The following is a 16,384-nucleotide window of genomic DNA, read 5'->3' on the forward strand; positions in this document are numbered from 1 at the left end:
GTAAAATAGAATTTTACTTCAGCAGAGAACTTAAAATAGTTTAAGAGCTAAAGCAGGTTGTGTTTTACTGAAGTGTCTTAGTGCTGAATATAGAAAATGACTATTATAGGGGTGATAAGATATCATCATAGGCATAAACATTATATGAAACGAGAATGAAACGTGGCAACTATGAAACGTATAACAATATTGCCTGCCACGTATGTCGCACTATGAAACATAATCCTATTCTGAGAATATCTGGGAAATTCTCACATATATAAAGACTAGTTATATCTATAGTATCGGTCTCTATCTTTCTGGACATACAGAAGAGACCATCGAACCTTATACCTATATAGTATAACTAAGAAGTCAATTTATCTAAGTCATCTCTCATACTCTACTTAAAATGGATAGTCACGGCGAGAAAGACAATGTCCAACAGTAAGTACCGTTTTGTTGAATAGGGTTTTGTTTGCCGTGGCTATTCATTGTAGTAGAGTAAAGAGATGTTTTAGTCTAGGTATGACTCTTGGTGTATACTTAATATATAAGTATATGGTTCGATGATCTCTTCTTATATTGCAACAGAGAGAGAGATCAATTCATTTGATGTAGTTGGGCTTTATATGTATGAAAATTTACACAGAGTCAATGGTGTGGCTTGTCAAGCTCTTACTGTGGTGATACTTCCACACGTGGCATCATTATTTGTCTCGTTAACATTTGTGTTTTTTACCAAATGTGTATCCTGTTTATGCCTATGATGATATCTTATCAACCTTATCATAACCATTTTATATATCCAGCACGTTTAATATTCCGTTTTACGTTGTATACCTAGTTCTACGAGTAATATCAATTGTGCTTGCTTGACCAAATTTCCTTTGTTCGTTGGTTTCGGATTCAGAGACGGTCGTGAAAGATGTCGGTGCAGATACCTTGCGGCTTATATACGTTCCGGATAACGGGCCCTCTGCATGTTTCGAGTTGCTGTACTCACATGGGTTTATAATATTCACAGTACTGTATTTGTTAGGGTAACGAATCATGGGGTCCATTCCCAAGGGGAGTTCCACAAATTATCTTCACATATGTATCTATCAATAGAACTAAGCGTATAGTAACTGATTACTTAAACCTCGCTACCCTCCCGCTAGCCACCAATCTAGCATGATTGTTGGAATTCCGCAGATGAATACAGAAATGCGGTAAGAAGTAAAATTAGAGATGCTACAATTGAGCTAGTGGTCTCGCCAGCTGTCATTCACGCATTTTTACCCAGATTCGGTAATAACGCGTAAAATGAAAGCTAACACAAGCCAAAACATTTCCTCTTTGGTTAGGAATAGCCGAATAGGAAAAGTTTTGCATCGTGGACGAAGTGGTTTATTCATCTCAGAATCAACCATATAAAGAACACGATATAGCTCGTTTCTCTCGAAGAATTTTAGCAAGATTAATATTGTGTTTTATATTTTATTTAGAGGTTTCTTTCTCACTACGGTGAGGGCAAGAATTCCTATAATACAGGTTAAACAACTACATCCTGAGATGTCTTGGTCCTGAGGAACAACCAACAACAAGCTAAGATCCTTCGAGAGCTTCGATCACAACTAACAATAAATTGTAGAGCTTCGAGAGCTTCGTTCAGAACTGCACCTAAAGCAATCTTTAGGTTTTAGTACGGTTAAAAAACAACCCCCCCAGTACTATGGTAACGTTACTCTAGATTTATTGTTGGCGAATGACAGCTTTTGGCTAAGATAAAGTACTATTGCTTATAATACCTCACTGACGGATTTCGTCACTCTATAAACAATGCTCGGCCTCTTTATGTGAGAAAACCATAGTACACATAAGTGTATACGTACAGCAGTACTTATGTGTACTTGAGTGAATTATCTCTTACTGGTTCGGTGGTGTTCCACAACATATTTATTGCGGTGTGAAAGTGCCTAAGTATCAAATATGTATGTCACGAAGTGGAATTTTCAACAAAATATTCTCAGCGGACTCTAGGTAGCCAAGTTGGTTTAAGGCGCAAGACTGTAATGTTCCCTTAGGGAAAACAAGTAATCTTGAGATCGGGCGTTCGAATCGCCCCCTGGAGAGTCTTTTTGCCCTCATCTTACGGCAAAACTCAGCTCTATAGAGTGATCGTTGTTTTTTGCGTTCCTGCACGACCAGATATAAGAATGAATCTATCTTGAGCACCCTCCGGTTTTTCCACTCTTAAGTCACTTGTTGGAAAACATCGCTGTTTCGGTTCTGTTTCCTTTATGAATTACGAAAATGTCTTTTTGTTGAACCAGGTACTTCATGTACTTGTCTCTCTCTTCTGGGCTCAGTGTACTCATATTTCTTACAATAATCTGTCATTCTTCTTACCTTCTACATAACAGCTCATCTACGAGAGACTAGCACACTAGTCTCTCTTTCTATACGCGCGGTTCAGAAGTAATCACAACCTGCGTCTAGTGAAGACTTTTATGTCACTCTTTACGAAGCTTCACTTGACGCTCATCACTTTTTTTTGTAGTGCAATTCATGTGCTTCGACTGAATTTCACCAAGAACAAAATAATTAGAAATGCAATACAGAAACCAACATTTGGTACAATTACGTGTCCACAATAACGAAGTTGTCCATAAAGTAGTATACTGACATCAAGGACTTCATCTTGTCCAACTTTCCGGAAAAAAATAGATATATGCTAGCATTTTAAGTAAAGTATATAGGTACATAACCCACGGCGGCAAATACTCAGTTCTCTTCATTCGCACCTTGTGCATGGACTCGCTCTCACCCACGGTTGTTGTTGTTTTTGTTGTTTTTGTTGTTGTTTATTTTGCTTTTTTTCGGATAAGTTAACCACATGGTATTCATTATTACATAGAGGGACGCCCATCGACCATCATCATGTCTATTTCTTCCTCCGTCATATCATAGATGCTGTAGGAAGTCGTTAATTCAGCAAGGTGTTTGCTATTGTCATAGTATCCCTGCAGCATGTACCCTTCGATTTCTGCATCAGGTTCCATACTAGGTGACACCACACACGAACTCGTAGGATTTTCATTCACTGGGGTAGCAATTTGCATGATATCGTGTTCTGTATATCGCTGTATTTCGTTCTGTTGAAGATATAGTGTTGGGGACGTGGGGCATTGCGAATTGGAGCCAATTTGGTACAGCGGCTCGGAAGGCAGCAACGCACTTGATCTTGCCTTCTTTACCGCTTCAGGAACCGCCAATTCCAATTCCAATTCCGTGTACCCTCTCTTTAAATTCTGTACCTGACTCGAAATCATATCCATCAATGAATAGGGGTGTCTCCGATATGCGCGTGCGCATCTGTAAGAGGGTCCCTTTGGCGTATACGCAATAAACAGAAGCGAATTTTCGAAGCTGAAAAATTTGGAAGAGAGAAGCCCAGCCGTGGGAAGTGATATGTGTCCTGAGGACCCGTCTGCTCTGTACTCGCAGCTCGCACAGTCGAGGCCATGAACTGACGAACAGGCTCAGTCCCATGCAAAATGCTACCTGTACCATCACCCTGTTTACCGTTTTTTGCTACTTCTGCACAATTGCATGTTTGAGGCCGCTGCTGCGTTTGTTATGGACTATAGCCGAAATTTGGCGGGAGTCTAAATCAAAAGGCTACCGACTCGCCTCCAGTTATACCGGATGAACCCGCACGCAAACCCTGGAGTGGATGGTGAGCAACTGTTACGTCATTGGCGGGGCCCTCTCTTCTGCCACTGCCAATCACTCACTAGATCCAATTCAAAGCGAAAAGGGAAACTTGCTTCCGCCGACAACTCCACTCGAGAGGCGCTCGCGGCATCGGTCTGTGCTGTCCTGTGGGCCCCACAACCTTCACCTCATCCTCATCTCTTCCCCTATCGCCCGCCACTACGTCGCCCTCTATTGCCCTGGTCGAGGGCGTTTACCCTTTTGGGACCAAATATGTTTCTAAAAGGGAAATGTGTAAATAAATCTCGACCTGTCCACAAAGGGAATGTGTCCCGATCGGGACACATTCTGTGCCGTTTTAGTGCAGAGCCCCAGCTGCGGCCATTGCCCTCTTGGCCTCGAGGCTCTGGCGACCTGGTCGCCTGTAGCGCGCAGACAGTTGTTGGCACCTCGGGAAGGTCGAGGAGGATCTTGGCTCGGGGGTTAGCCTGTGATTTATCTTGTTTATAAAGTATTGCTTTGGCATGTCCTCCCTACATTGCCCGCGGTTTCCAAGACATTATATTATATTGTCTCGACTAAACAGCATCAATCAATTGCTGAGTTAAACATTGAACAAACACCCAGTGGTAAATATACAAAGCAACCAGGATGGGTGTCTTTTTGAAGACGTTTCTGAGGTTTCTCACTTTGCTGCTATTTGCTGGTAACACTCTACTGCTAATCCTTATAGTGCTCTCCGGTGCTATCACTTCGACGCCCATAGACAGATTTTACTGGGTTGAGGCAGATACCGCGGGGATCCCTAATGCTGGGGACACTACAAGGTGGACCTTCTGGGGTGCATGCACCGTGGAAAACGGGATCACAACGTGCGATCGCTACTTGCAACCTGCAGCGCCAATTTCCCCCGTGGATAATTTCCACACGAAGGAGGAGGTGCCCCATAGTTTCATCGCTCATAGGGACCGGTACTACTATCTGAGCCGGTTTTCATTCTGTTTCATTTGGATTGCGTTGGCGTTCATTGGTATTGCCTTCCTGCTGTTTGTTTTGTCATGGTTTTCCCAGTCTATCTCGCAAGTGGTGTTGATCTTGTCCATTGTGGGTTGTATTTTCGACTCCGTTGCGGTCATATTACAAACCGCGGTCTCTGTGTTGGCCAGAAACGCATTCCATGGCGGGGACCGCGATGCGCGGATCAGTGCTCCGTTGCTGGGGATCGCTTGGGCCTCCCTGGTGTGCTCTGTATACAACGCTATAATGTCTGGATACTGGTGGAATACAGCCAAGAAGAATATGGGCAGCAGTTCATACGTGAACGATGGGTTCTTCCACAGGGAAAAGGACAATTACAACGTTCCTGAACCAATAGAGGCGTACCCAACTACTGCAGGCACTGCCACTGCGGTCCCATCAACATTCCCCGGTAACGCAAGCTCTATCGACTACGATGAGGAGAATGCAGCCGCCGCTGCTGCGGGGGCCTCCCCCCGCGTGGCCGCACCGGCTACAGCCAATGCCGGTGTCGCATCGCCGGAGAACACCCACAAAGGTATAAGATTCTTCACCGTCAGACAGCAGAATAAAACCGTTCCTGACGACGATGACTCGGTGTAACCCCCCTAGCCAATACAAAAAATAGCCTTGCGAGTGCAGCAGTAATGCAATGCACCATCGCGCGATACCCAGCCGAACTGACCATTCATCCCCCCTTTATAATAAGTAATAATCGTGTATAATACGTTTCTCTTGGCGAACAGACCCACCTCCTGCTCCCTACACTATGCGGAGGACAGCGGTCCGAAGCATGGAACACCAGATACGTTTTCTAAATTTGAACATATTATTCAAATATACGCACGGGAGTGAACGAACTGGACCAACAGCAAGTTCAAGAAGCTGTTTCTCCGAAATTATAACGCCAGATACCGTACGAGAAAAGTTCTGTCCCGCGAGGAATTTACATCTTTGTTCAGAATCTTCTGTTTCAACCGCTCACGGTCTGGACCAATTACTTGCCTATATTTTCAGCGCATAGTCGTCGCCAGCAACTGTCTCTTACGTCCCGTGTGATTGGTGCTTCAAATATGGATTATAACAAGAGGTCGGCCGTTTCTACGGTTCCAAATACAGGTCCACTAAAAGTAGGGTTCATTGGGTTATCGTATCTGAAGGGGTGGGCTTTGAAGACACACTATCCGGCGATATTGCAACTTTCGTCGCAGTTCCAAATCACAGCATTGTTCAACCCACAGCTGAGTGAGGCTCTTGCGACGATACAAGCGCTGAAATTGCAAAACGCAACGGCGTTCCCGACTCTGGAGGCCTTTGCCGCGTCATCAAATGTCGACATGATTGTGGTTTCGATACAATCTGCCCAGCATTACTCTGTGTTGATCCCGCTTATAGAGCACACCAAGGCAAACCCAAACCTAAAATACCTTTTCGTCGAGTGGGCCATGGCCTGTTCCGTCGAAGAGGCAGAGCAGATCTATGCAGCGGCAGCGAAGAGAGGACTACAAACGATAATATCGCTGCAGGGAAGAAAATCCCCGTACGTTATCCGTGCAAAAGAATTGGTAAGCGAAGGTTACATAGGAGACATCAACTCTATCGAAATAGCAGGGAACGGTGGGTGGTATGGTTATGAGCGGTCCGTCAAGAACCCTAATTTCATATACGAGATGGGCCAGGGGACCGATATTGTGACCAACACTTTCGGCCACACTATCGATATCCTGCAGTACATAACAGGGTCGTACTTTGGAAGAATTAACTCCATGATCTTCAACAACATACCACAACAGGAACTGATAGATGAAAACGGTGCAAGGATAGGCCAGAAAGTGAAAAAATCAGTCCCCGATCACCTGTTATTCCAGGGGACGCTACTGCGCGGGAATGTCCCCATATCGTGTTCTATAAAAGGTGGGAAGCCCACCAAGAAATTCACCAAAAATCTAGTCATCGATATTCATGGTACCAAGGGAGATTTGAAGCTCGAGGGGGATGCCGGGTTTGCAGAAATATCAAATCTCGTCTTGTACTACTGTGGGATAAAGGGGAACGACCCGGCAACGTCCTCTACAAACCTTGCTAGTCTACCTGAACCATCAAATTCCTACGATTCTGCCAAGGAAATCATGGAGGTATATCATTTGAGAAACTATAATGCTGTCCTGGGGAATATTTTCAAGCTGTACGAATCTATAGCAGACTTCCATTACAACACAAGGAAGATACCGAACTTGCCAGCTCAATTTATCATGCAAGGTTTCGAGGTCGAAGGGTTTCCAACCCTCATGGATGCATTGATACTTCATCGTTTGATTGACAATGTATACAGGAGCCATTTAATAGGATCCACCTTGAATGTTAGTAACATTTCGCGACCCTAGGAACGTGTATAACGAAATGTTGAACATTCGCTCACACATACTTTAATACATACATATCTCTCTTTCCATATCGATTTAAAAACACCGTTGCATCTATTCTTCCACTGTATAGTTAAACTATTTTTCGAATCCTTACTACATATGGTTTGTCCTAAACTCATTAATCAGCCCTAACACTTCCTTGTGCGAGATTTTCTTATTAATGCTTTTGCAGATAATACCTTGTTCATCTTCAGAAAAGTTGACAAATGTTTCGCAAAGATCACCATCGATAATATTGAGACTTGGTGCATAATAACTTCTATAAGCTGTGTGATCTCTACCGACAATACTAGAATACCCTTCCGGACTTTCCTTAATAGCATTACCTTTGTTAATCCAAGATTCCTCCTCTGGAACAATTTCTTTGTCACCATCTTCGAGTAACTTTACACTGCTGTCCTTAAACAATAAGGACTCTATATTGGCTACTGAAGTTTCCAGCTTCTTTATGGTTTTGATTTGATTTTTCGTCAGGAGCGGTATTAAAGCACCTATAGTCCCTTGTATCCCGGTGTAAATTACAACAGGTCTATCAGAGTTTTGCACGGCATGGTTAACAAATATCTCTGTTGGGATATCGTTGACGTAAAAATGGTTTTTAAGAACCAATTTTTTCGCCACTTCCAATAGATTACCTGGTAATTTTTGTTGTTGGTAAACTCCATCGACAATGGTGGGCACCCTTAAAGTCCAAATGTTTCCAAATCTGTCACCACCAATAACAGTGGTATTATCCAAAAACTTGAGGCAGGTAACAAATCGTTTTACGACATCATCTGCCACTGGTATAAAAGTGTTCAAGTCCTGGTCAAAATCCATGACGGTGACAGATTGATGGATGTCACCGATTGCAATACGGTGATCTTCCCAACAGTCAAATGCAGTCATTTCTTTAATTGATGGCGGCAGCTTGGTTATCGACTTTTTCAGAAGTTGCTTCTTACCAGCACCAAAAAGAACCACCTGTCCGTACACCACTACCAACAACATGCTGCCAAAGCTGGATAAAGTGCGGATACTTTTCCCAATAGTGGTTTCATAGACTAATTCTAGATTGAAACTCCTCTTTTTATTTTTGCTCTTCAAAATGTTTATCTTATATGTAAGAAGATTTGGATATGTGTCGGTCGATAAGACTAAATGCGACGTGCCTGCTGTGAAACTTACAATTGCTCCAGTATAGCAGTAGGCTATGGCTAAGATCTGATAATTTTGGGCGGATTTCGAATTTGGAACGACATTACCGAGATGATCCACAACAGACACACGAACAGATCCTGATTTTTCAATAGAGTTTTCCAGAAGTAAACTCATGTCACTTAGTCTTAGTACTTTTTTGCCTCTAAAAGCAGGTAGTGGCAGTTTCTCATCAATATCTTCCTCTTCCTCTTCCTCTTCTCCTCCAGCATCGGGTTCTATCTTTTGGTTTCCGTCCACCGAGTAGTTCACCGAAGACATGTTGAACCAGTGATCATTGAATATGAAATCTTGAACATTACCAATAACCAGCTCTCCGCTAGAAGACAAACAGCAGCATCCGTTGCGTTTTATATTATCCGTTTTAAATTGTGATAACGTAGTGATTGTTTTGACACTGGTTGGAAGAGATAAGGGTCTAATATAGGTGAACTGATTTTTTTCATAGGAGATCCATGTAGAGTTCGAATGGATTAGCACGGCTGATGTTAGGTCCCCTTTATCTTCTGTTTTCTCGTCCTCCTCTTCGTCGTCACTCTCATCGTATTCGGTAGTTCCTCTCAGTGTTAACAGGGTTTCTGTGATGAAGCTCATGGTAATCGGCTTGCCGCCAATGTACTTTTCGGAGGACGCTACTATTTCACTATCCCTTAGAGACATGGTTGACCTCACATACACTCCGTTCATCAAACCAATATGTATGACGGATTCTACTAATAGAACTTCATTTATAGCATCACCTTGTCTTTGCAGTGAGACAACTTCCATAAACTGTGGGCTCTGTGATTGGACCTTCACTATACTTACCAGCTGATCTTCTTCGGTTGCCACGACCATGAAAATGGATCTATTGGAGGTAATGTCCAAAGAGATACTTTTGATCTTTGATTCCATCGTCAGTATTTTGGTTGATTCTATTAACGTGTTCGTCTCTGGATAAATCTCGAAATATATGATTTCGCTGTTGGATAATGCCAAGGCGAGTTGGGTTTGGGTGGAGGCGGCTGACACTATGTGAATACCAGCGGGTGGGTACCATGTGTGTACGCATTTGAAAGTATCGGTCCGCACTTGGACAAACAAGTTTCGACAAACCTGTATGATGTAGTTTGGTGTCAATGTTGCAATGTGCAAAGTCTGGTCATGTTTCATAATGAATGCTGGAGGGGAGGGCAAGTTTAAGTTTTCGATGGAATCGCCCGAAGTTTTCAAGAAGGTGGTCAGCGAATTGAATGCAATGACTAGAAGTTCGTGGTATTCGTTACCAATGTTCGTTTTCAGAGCCCAAATTTTCTTCGGGTTTGGTGGTAAAGGAGCGGTAATAAGGCTTTTCAGTTTCACCGCGTTTGTGAGCAGTCTAGCCTCCCCATCTGAGGTATTTGTGATAATCTTAAAGGGGACGCCAGGATCTACGTTCGCAGAGAGCAAAGGGTTTAAGTTCAATTGCCTCTCCACAACACTTAGGTTTTCTTGTTCCTGAGTGCGTGGGGTATACTCGGTCTCTATTTTGAATTCCATGGACCCCAAGCTTTCGATTTGCAATAGTGCGTTATCATTGTATTCTGCATGCAAAAACATATACCCGTTAGAAAATATGTGTAATTTGGTTGCCCTTGGGATAGTGTCAAAGTAAGTGCATGAACATTTAGGTTTGTCGCCGTTCTGTGGGTCCCGTTCAATCTGGAGTTTGAACAGATCACCTAGTTCGTTTTGGAGCAAGACAAAAAATTTGTCCTTTAGCGTGTGGGTGACCCCAGTGATAATGCTGTGGGTTTCGGCGGTAGCGTTTGTTCTACGTGGTAGTTTAAGCTCAATGTTGAATTGGCCCTGCATGTCCCTAATCCAAATGGCGGTATCGTTCGCTAAAATGACGAAGGGATTAGTAAACTCGTCTGTCTCGTTCACATTTGTTCGGATACCGTACCTGTTCAAGTTTGGTAATGCAAGTATCAGGTCGTACTGTGCTTCTGGTAGTTCAAAGTCGGCCTTTTTGATAATATGGTTTAAGTTCAAATCAACCATGTAGAAGATGAGGTGTGTTGTGGTTTTGAGTATCTCCAAAGCTGCAAAGACTGGGTTGTCTGTGTACTCCATATCACACGAAACGAGATCTTGCGTAATGTACCCTGTGCGGACGATCTCCAATGGTGAGGACAGCAGTGGGGGCGACGCCGTCGTTGTGGCCCCGCTGCCTAGCATGTAACAAAGTTTGAACTTCTCTAAAGCAGAGACCATCGCGCACCGCTGTCGCCGGTCCACCGCTGAGTACGCAATGGGGGAAACCCTGCGCATCCCAGACCTATGCATGGACTCATTGACTAGTGTTTCCAGTCTGAAACCGTGGGTGGCTGAATCGTCCCTCTCAACAGAGAGCAACGTCAGGTTCCCCGCATCGGACGTCACAAGAAGAACGTCCCGCGGGGTGGCCCCCACGGGTATCCACGCCGCGATGGTCTTGATCGAGGCAAACAGCGGCCAACTGGCCAGTCTTTCCAGCCGACCATCCGCGACGTTGAACAGTTCTAAACACGTCTCAGTTGCAAGAAACAACTGCAGTCGCGACCCAACCCCCGGTGCTACTTCATGCCCCGGCAATTCTGCAAACCGCCCAGTACACGAGGCAACGTAGTTCGACTGTCTCTGCAGGGACAGGTGATACAGCACCACATCAGATTCCTGTACGGGCATCTCCACTGGTGGCAGTTAAACGTGACGCAGTTCCTCAGTACACTCCAAGCAGAAGTACAGACCAATTAACCCTCCCAATTGATGACTAAGCGTCCCTGACCGTCTGTTCGATGATCTTCCCCGCAACTGTTCGTTCCGCGGGACACGGCATCTCTCTTCTCCCAGTATAAAAAACACCAGTTCGCCACTTTCTCTAAAAGTGACCGTCTTGCCACCTTTCAGAAGTGGGAAGACCAGAACTGCCACTGCACATACACACCCTTGCTGCGAAATGGAGGTGTACGTGAGACTGAACAATGATATTGACCGGGACTACGCTTTCCAGGTTTCCCGGGAAGACACCGCACGGTCGAAGGTCAGCAAGCTGTTTGCTGAGCGGCCGGAACCTGGGTTGAAGATTGTACTGGCGGATGTGATGGTGCTGCGTCCCACGCTGTTCCACAAGAAGCAGCCCGTCGGTTATAGCAAGTCGATGCATCCTGGGTACTTGACGGAGGGAGGGTGTCTGATTTTCGATTACGATGCTGGGGAGGCGAAGTACTTGGAGAAACTGGACGAGGACAAGCCCCTGTTTGACCAATTGTGGCCTGGGCAACTGATTGTTCCGGAATGGGAGTACAGCCGCAAGAACATAATCATGTTTGCGGCCATTTTGTTGTTCTGGTTGTACACTGACTTGCCGGACTGCATCTCCCCAACTCCCGGGATCTGTTTGACGAACCAACTATCCCGGCTGTTGCTCCCCGTGCTGGAGAACTATCTGGACAATCAGAAGATGGCCAGTAAGCTGCGTGAGGAGATTCAGGTCGGGTACTCCTCTGTTCCTGCCCAATGGGGGTTTTTCACCCTCCACGTTTTGAAGCTGCTGCTCATCGTCCTGTTCTTCAAATTTGGGATGGCGAATCCGCTGACGTTCAACCCGGTGAAGATGTGGCAACTTAGGAACAACGACCTGTCTCGTAAGTCCAACGACGTGAAGGCTACGTTGAAGTCGATCGGGTGGATTGGGTCGAAGAGGGCTATTTTCGACGACTACCAGTCGAACTACTACAACTACATCTTGAAGAAGTACGGTGGGATTGTCCCCACGTTCAGAGCCGGTATGATCAAGATTGCTGCCAACCCAGGTATCCCGTTGCAAGCCGGGGAGGGGTTCCAAACCCCGCTGGACGAACGGTTCACGGGGTCCACCTTCAAAGAGATGGAGGACAAGGGTAAATTCATACTCAGCGAGGAGTATTTCATCGAGCTCGAGAACATCCTTAAGGAGAAACTCGACGAAGCCAACGGCGACATCGGGTTGATGAACGAAGAGATCAAGAAGTTCAGAAGATACGGACTTTACGAACCAAGCGACAAGATCAGAAACATGGTCAAGAAGAGAAGAGCCGTGTACGAAGAGCAACAGGCACTTATCAAGGAGAAGGAAAAGGAAACGTTGGCCGCCAAGAAGGCCAAATAGGTCTCCGCAGGTTGGCCTCACATCTCTCACGAAATGTTGTCCTTGTATGTTGTTTTTAACAGATTGTATATTATTCTTTTGTCGTTAACGAACTGTGTTATCTATTATATTCCTCCTGGTATAGATGATCGTATTCCCCCTATGTGTATCACTAGTAATAGTCTTTTGGCATAAATGCTCTCTATTTTTACCTGAAGATATAAAGAAGCCTCGCCCAGCTTACATATCGAAAAGGCAAACGCTTGACAGTTCACGCCTATTCATCCCGCCCATGTCTCCAATGGTCAAGGTGAAACAATCCCCTGTTTTTTATACGTTTTCGCAGGTACGCTGAACTCCCAACAGTAGGGGGCCCCCATTTCCCTGCTCTTCTTGTCGTCGATTTGGTAGTAGTAACTGGGCAACGTATTGAGAGTATCCGGTGTTTTGAGAAAGCTTATTCGGCTCATTTCTTCGCTATCGTAGAGCCCCATGGACTTTAGGTCCCCGTCCTCTCCAATTGAATCGATCGAGAATTCATCGCTGCTGTGTGGTGACACCTGAGAGTAAAACTGCTTGAAACGATATTTCTCGGTCAGGTAGTCAATGTTATACGAAATCGTGATGCAGACGTATCCCTTCAAATCGGTAAACCTCCACTCGTACACTAGCTTGTGGTGTATTTTGAGCGATAGGACCACCGCAACGGTAAGTTTTAGGAAGAAGAAGACCCATATGAGGAAGGATGAAAACATGAAGGAGAGTATAACCGCCTCCTCGTGGTTGTTCTTCGCTATCCACCTCATCCGTTGTCCAACACCCTGGAGGGACTCTAAGTCGCCTAAGTTCATTTCGCTCGTGCTCCCTCTCGTGAAAAGCACAGACCACAACGTGAGCCCGTTGATAATCTGTCGCGGTGAGTCGGCAAACAGCAGTTTGAAACTGCTCTTTAGCTCAAAATAGGTGAAAAAAGCCATCCTCTGGAACACGCCACTGGGAGTAATTTTCTCAAAGAGACAGTACACTCTGTAGTCCCTCAAGCAACGGAACGTATTCGTCCAGTTATTCATGAAGCTAAACGATATGTTCTCCGTTCTGTATATTCGAATGCCAGCCACAAATTCACACGCCATTACAAGTATAGACACGAATATGCATGCACTAAACAACCACTTGCTGATGCGGAACGGGACGAAAGGTGGTATGTACTCATTTGACCATGTATTGAATGCCAGAAGCTTGATGCACGTGTAAATATCAAAAAGTAGCATGACTACTCGTAATATTGTCACGCCCCAGACATTTATGATGTAGTGGGTTTGAGTTTTTCGACTCTTATTCTTATACAAGGAAAGATCAAGATCCTTGAATAGTTTGAAGTTTTGGGTGATGTCCTCCGTAGTATCTTTATGGAAAGCGAAAAACTTGAGCATCTCCCTATCCCTTCTTTCAGTTTGGGGCCGTAATTGAAATCAAAGGAGTTAAGTCATAGCTTCATCACAGCTCACCTTATATCGCTTTTTTATTAGAGCATAATTATCTGTGACAATTGTGAAACAATGTTGCAGATTGTAGCATACCACCCCAAATATGAAGAAAAAGAGAAAACTCATAGAAGCATAAGCGTTCAAAATCTAACTTGACAGTATGATAGAGTAATTTGTTTCGTAAAACGCAACTACCAGAAGTAATATCTTCATGGGTAATCAAACGACCTTATGTACCATATAATCCGGTAAATTTGCCAAAAATACACCATAAAAAAAAGAGTAAACTTAATAAACCACTGACATCACCCAAGGGTAATGTACAGAGTAGCTCCAATATAGTGATCTAGCAGCATATCCCTCTGCTTTCCCTTACACTTGTCTACCTTCAGTTTGTTTTATGCAGTTATAACAACTTTAACTAAAAAAAAAATATGTATGTACAGCCAAATTTTGCACCATGGGCATAGAGAAGTCTAGGGCAGTCCGTCTGTGACAATTCAAAGGCGTTGCTATCGATGGCCAAGCGTGAATTTTCAGGCACATATGAAGTGCTGAGTTTGCTAGATAGGTCCTTTCTCACAGACAACATGGAGTTCGTGGAGGCCTATAATGCTATTGATGAGCACGATATTAACACACTCAATACGGTACTTCGTACCATAGACAAAATTGTCCAGAAGTACCCAACACCCAACGATAAGATTAAAACTGCATTGGTTAATGTGTTCAGAGAGATACTGGGGAGGTATCCTTACCTTTACGGATATTGGAAAAAACTAACTGCTGTTCAATACCAATTGAACGGCTTGGACACGTCGTTGAAAACTCTTGAAGCTGCAACAGAGGCATTCCCTAGTAGTGCAGACCTATGGTGTGACTATCTACGTGTTTTGATTGTTAACTTTCCAGATGAAACAAAACTTATAGAAGAAAAGCTTTCTAAGGGACAGAAGTTGGTTGGCTGGCAGTTTTATTCGCACCCTTACTGGGATTTGGCTTTGGACTACTATGCAAGGCGAGAGAAAGACTTAATTCCATTATATTGGGAGATTGTAGAGGTACCTTTACATCAATATGCCAAATACATCGTCCCCTTCAAAAAACTTTTAAATGATCCAGAGGACATCCAGAAAGTACAAAAAACGATCGAGGCTAATCAAAAACTGGTTGGTGAGCTATGGCACTTTGAGAAGAACATAAAACAGAATTTCTTTAACTTGACCCCCCTTCCGCAATCTGAAATCAACAACTGGAATGCATACCTGCAGTATTTGATCGCAGAGAAAAAATCCAAAAAATTGATCCAATCTGTTTTTGAAAGGTGCCTTGTTCCTTGTTGTTTCCTCGAACAAGTTTGGATTAAATACACAGGATGGTATAGCACTCTTGAGAACAGTTTAGTGGATGTGATAGAGATTTACGAAAGAGCCAACAAGCTGTTACCGACTAATCAAAAATTGGCGAGATACACTTATCTGGGATATCTTAAGAAGGAATTCAATGACCAAAAACATAGAAAATACGTATATGATGCTATTACCAAGTTGGTTGGCTCTTATATGACAATATGGCGACAAGAAACGGTAACAACGTCGTACTTGATGGCACAATTTCTACCTCTGTTAAAACGATTTTCCTTCCCTTTGAAACATGATCAACCTGCTAAAGATATTTTGAATCAACAGTTCGCATATACCAAGATGTTAGAAGCTGCTGTTACAAGCTTTTTAAATGAGAACCCAGATGACACCATCCCACTGCATACAATGATTAACGAAGGTAACGTGGCCGTTGTGGCCGTAGAACTAATAAAAGCTACTTGGTTGATCTTAAAAAATGTTTTACAGACCAGGAAGTATTTCAACAGTTTTAGTAAGGTACAATCTATACGAAATTCAACTTCGTTTTGGTTAACCTACTATAAATTTGAAAAATGTGCCAAGAATTTCAGTAAGCTAAACAAGTTTATCAATGATTTGGGCACTAATATCATTTTACCTGTGTCAGTAATAAACGACATTATAAGCGACTATGAGACATTCTTTTTGACTAATTCAACACTGAGCAATTATCGAAGTTTGGATTCAAAGAACAGTAAAGACCGGAACACAATTGTAGACCCAATCCTTTATTCAAAATGCAAGATAAACAAACCTACTTGGACTCCCAGTAAACAGCAGCAAAGTTCGACACTCGATTGGTATAAAACTTCAGAATTCAAAGAAAATGGACATCCAAGCATTATTGTGGAGAGACCACAGATCACGAACACTATAGTTGGTCGCTCAATCAAGTCATTTGGGTTACTGGCACCAAAACTGCCCTCTTTCAGAAACTTGGAAAAGATCAACCAGCCACCGAAGTATAAGGATTACTACACTGATGATTATGTCGGAAAGTAGTATGTATATATCGTACTATATACACGATAATGCACGAGGAAG

The 16,384-nt window shown here is 43.7% G+C and overlaps 7 protein-coding genes and 1 non-coding gene across 8 annotated transcripts; 5 read left to right on the top strand and 3 right to left on the bottom strand.

The window, feature by feature from the left end:
• The first annotated feature begins 1,998 nt into the window (after positions 1–1,998).
• Positions 1,999–2,096, top strand: KNAG0Gtrna2Y. Its single transcript has 2 exons — positions 1,999–2,038; positions 2,060–2,096. It is a non-coding gene; the product is annotated as a tRNA-Tyr (tRNA).
• Positions 2,097–2,873: 777 nt separating this feature from the next.
• On the bottom strand, positions 2,874–3,302 carry KNAG0G00310 (uncharacterized protein; the record flags this gene model as incomplete). The annotated part of the gene is made up of 1 exon (XM_022608883.1): positions 2,874–3,302. One exon carries the CDS (start codon positions 3,300–3,302, stop codon positions 2,874–2,876), a length of 429 nt encoding a protein of 142 aa, XP_022465335.1.
• A 1,030-nt stretch (positions 3,303–4,332) lies between these two features.
• Positions 4,333–5,301, top strand: SUR7 (Sur7p; the record flags this gene model as incomplete). Its single annotated transcript, XM_022608884.1, has 1 exon — positions 4,333–5,301. One exon carries the CDS (start codon positions 4,333–4,335, stop codon positions 5,299–5,301), a length of 969 nt encoding a protein of 322 aa, XP_022465336.1.
• Positions 5,302–5,771: 470 nt separating this feature from the next.
• Positions 5,772–7,082, top strand: GAL80 (transcription regulator GAL80; the record flags this gene model as incomplete). Its single annotated transcript, XM_022608886.1, has 1 exon — positions 5,772–7,082. One exon carries the CDS (start codon positions 5,772–5,774, stop codon positions 7,080–7,082), a length of 1,311 nt encoding a protein of 436 aa, XP_022465337.1.
• A 135-nt stretch (positions 7,083–7,217) lies between these two features.
• On the bottom strand, positions 7,218–11,009 carry RSE1 (U2 snRNP complex subunit RSE1; the record flags this gene model as incomplete). The annotated part of the gene is made up of 1 exon (XM_022608887.1): positions 7,218–11,009. The coding sequence occupies one exon, from the start codon at positions 11,007–11,009 to the stop codon at positions 7,218–7,220; it is 3,792 nt and encodes a 1,263-aa protein (XP_022465338.1).
• Positions 11,010–11,280: 271 nt separating this feature from the next.
• Positions 11,281–12,471, top strand: GSF2 (Gsf2p; the record flags this gene model as incomplete). The annotated part of the gene is made up of 1 exon (XM_022608888.1): positions 11,281–12,471. One exon carries the CDS (start codon positions 11,281–11,283, stop codon positions 12,469–12,471), a length of 1,191 nt encoding a protein of 396 aa, XP_022465339.1.
• Positions 12,472–12,755: 284 nt separating this feature from the next.
• KNAG0G00370 (pheromone-regulated K(+) transporter PRM6) lies at positions 12,756–13,883 on the bottom strand (the record flags this gene model as incomplete). The annotated part of the gene is made up of 1 exon (XM_022608889.1): positions 12,756–13,883. The coding sequence occupies one exon, from the start codon at positions 13,881–13,883 to the stop codon at positions 12,756–12,758; it is 1,128 nt and encodes a 375-aa protein (XP_022465340.1).
• A 572-nt stretch (positions 13,884–14,455) lies between these two features.
• PRP39 (Prp39p) lies at positions 14,456–16,342 on the top strand (the record flags this gene model as incomplete). The annotated part of the gene is made up of 1 exon (XM_022608890.1): positions 14,456–16,342. One exon carries the CDS (start codon positions 14,456–14,458, stop codon positions 16,340–16,342), a length of 1,887 nt encoding a protein of 628 aa, XP_022465341.1.
• Between the last annotated feature and the right edge of the window lie 42 nt (positions 16,343–16,384).

Source organism: Huiozyma naganishii, chromosome 7 (genome assembly GCF_000348985.1).
Source record: "Huiozyma naganishii CBS 8797 chromosome 7, complete genome".
Classification (NCBI taxonomy): Eukaryota; Fungi; Ascomycota; class Saccharomycetes; order Saccharomycetales; family Saccharomycetaceae; genus Huiozyma; species Huiozyma naganishii.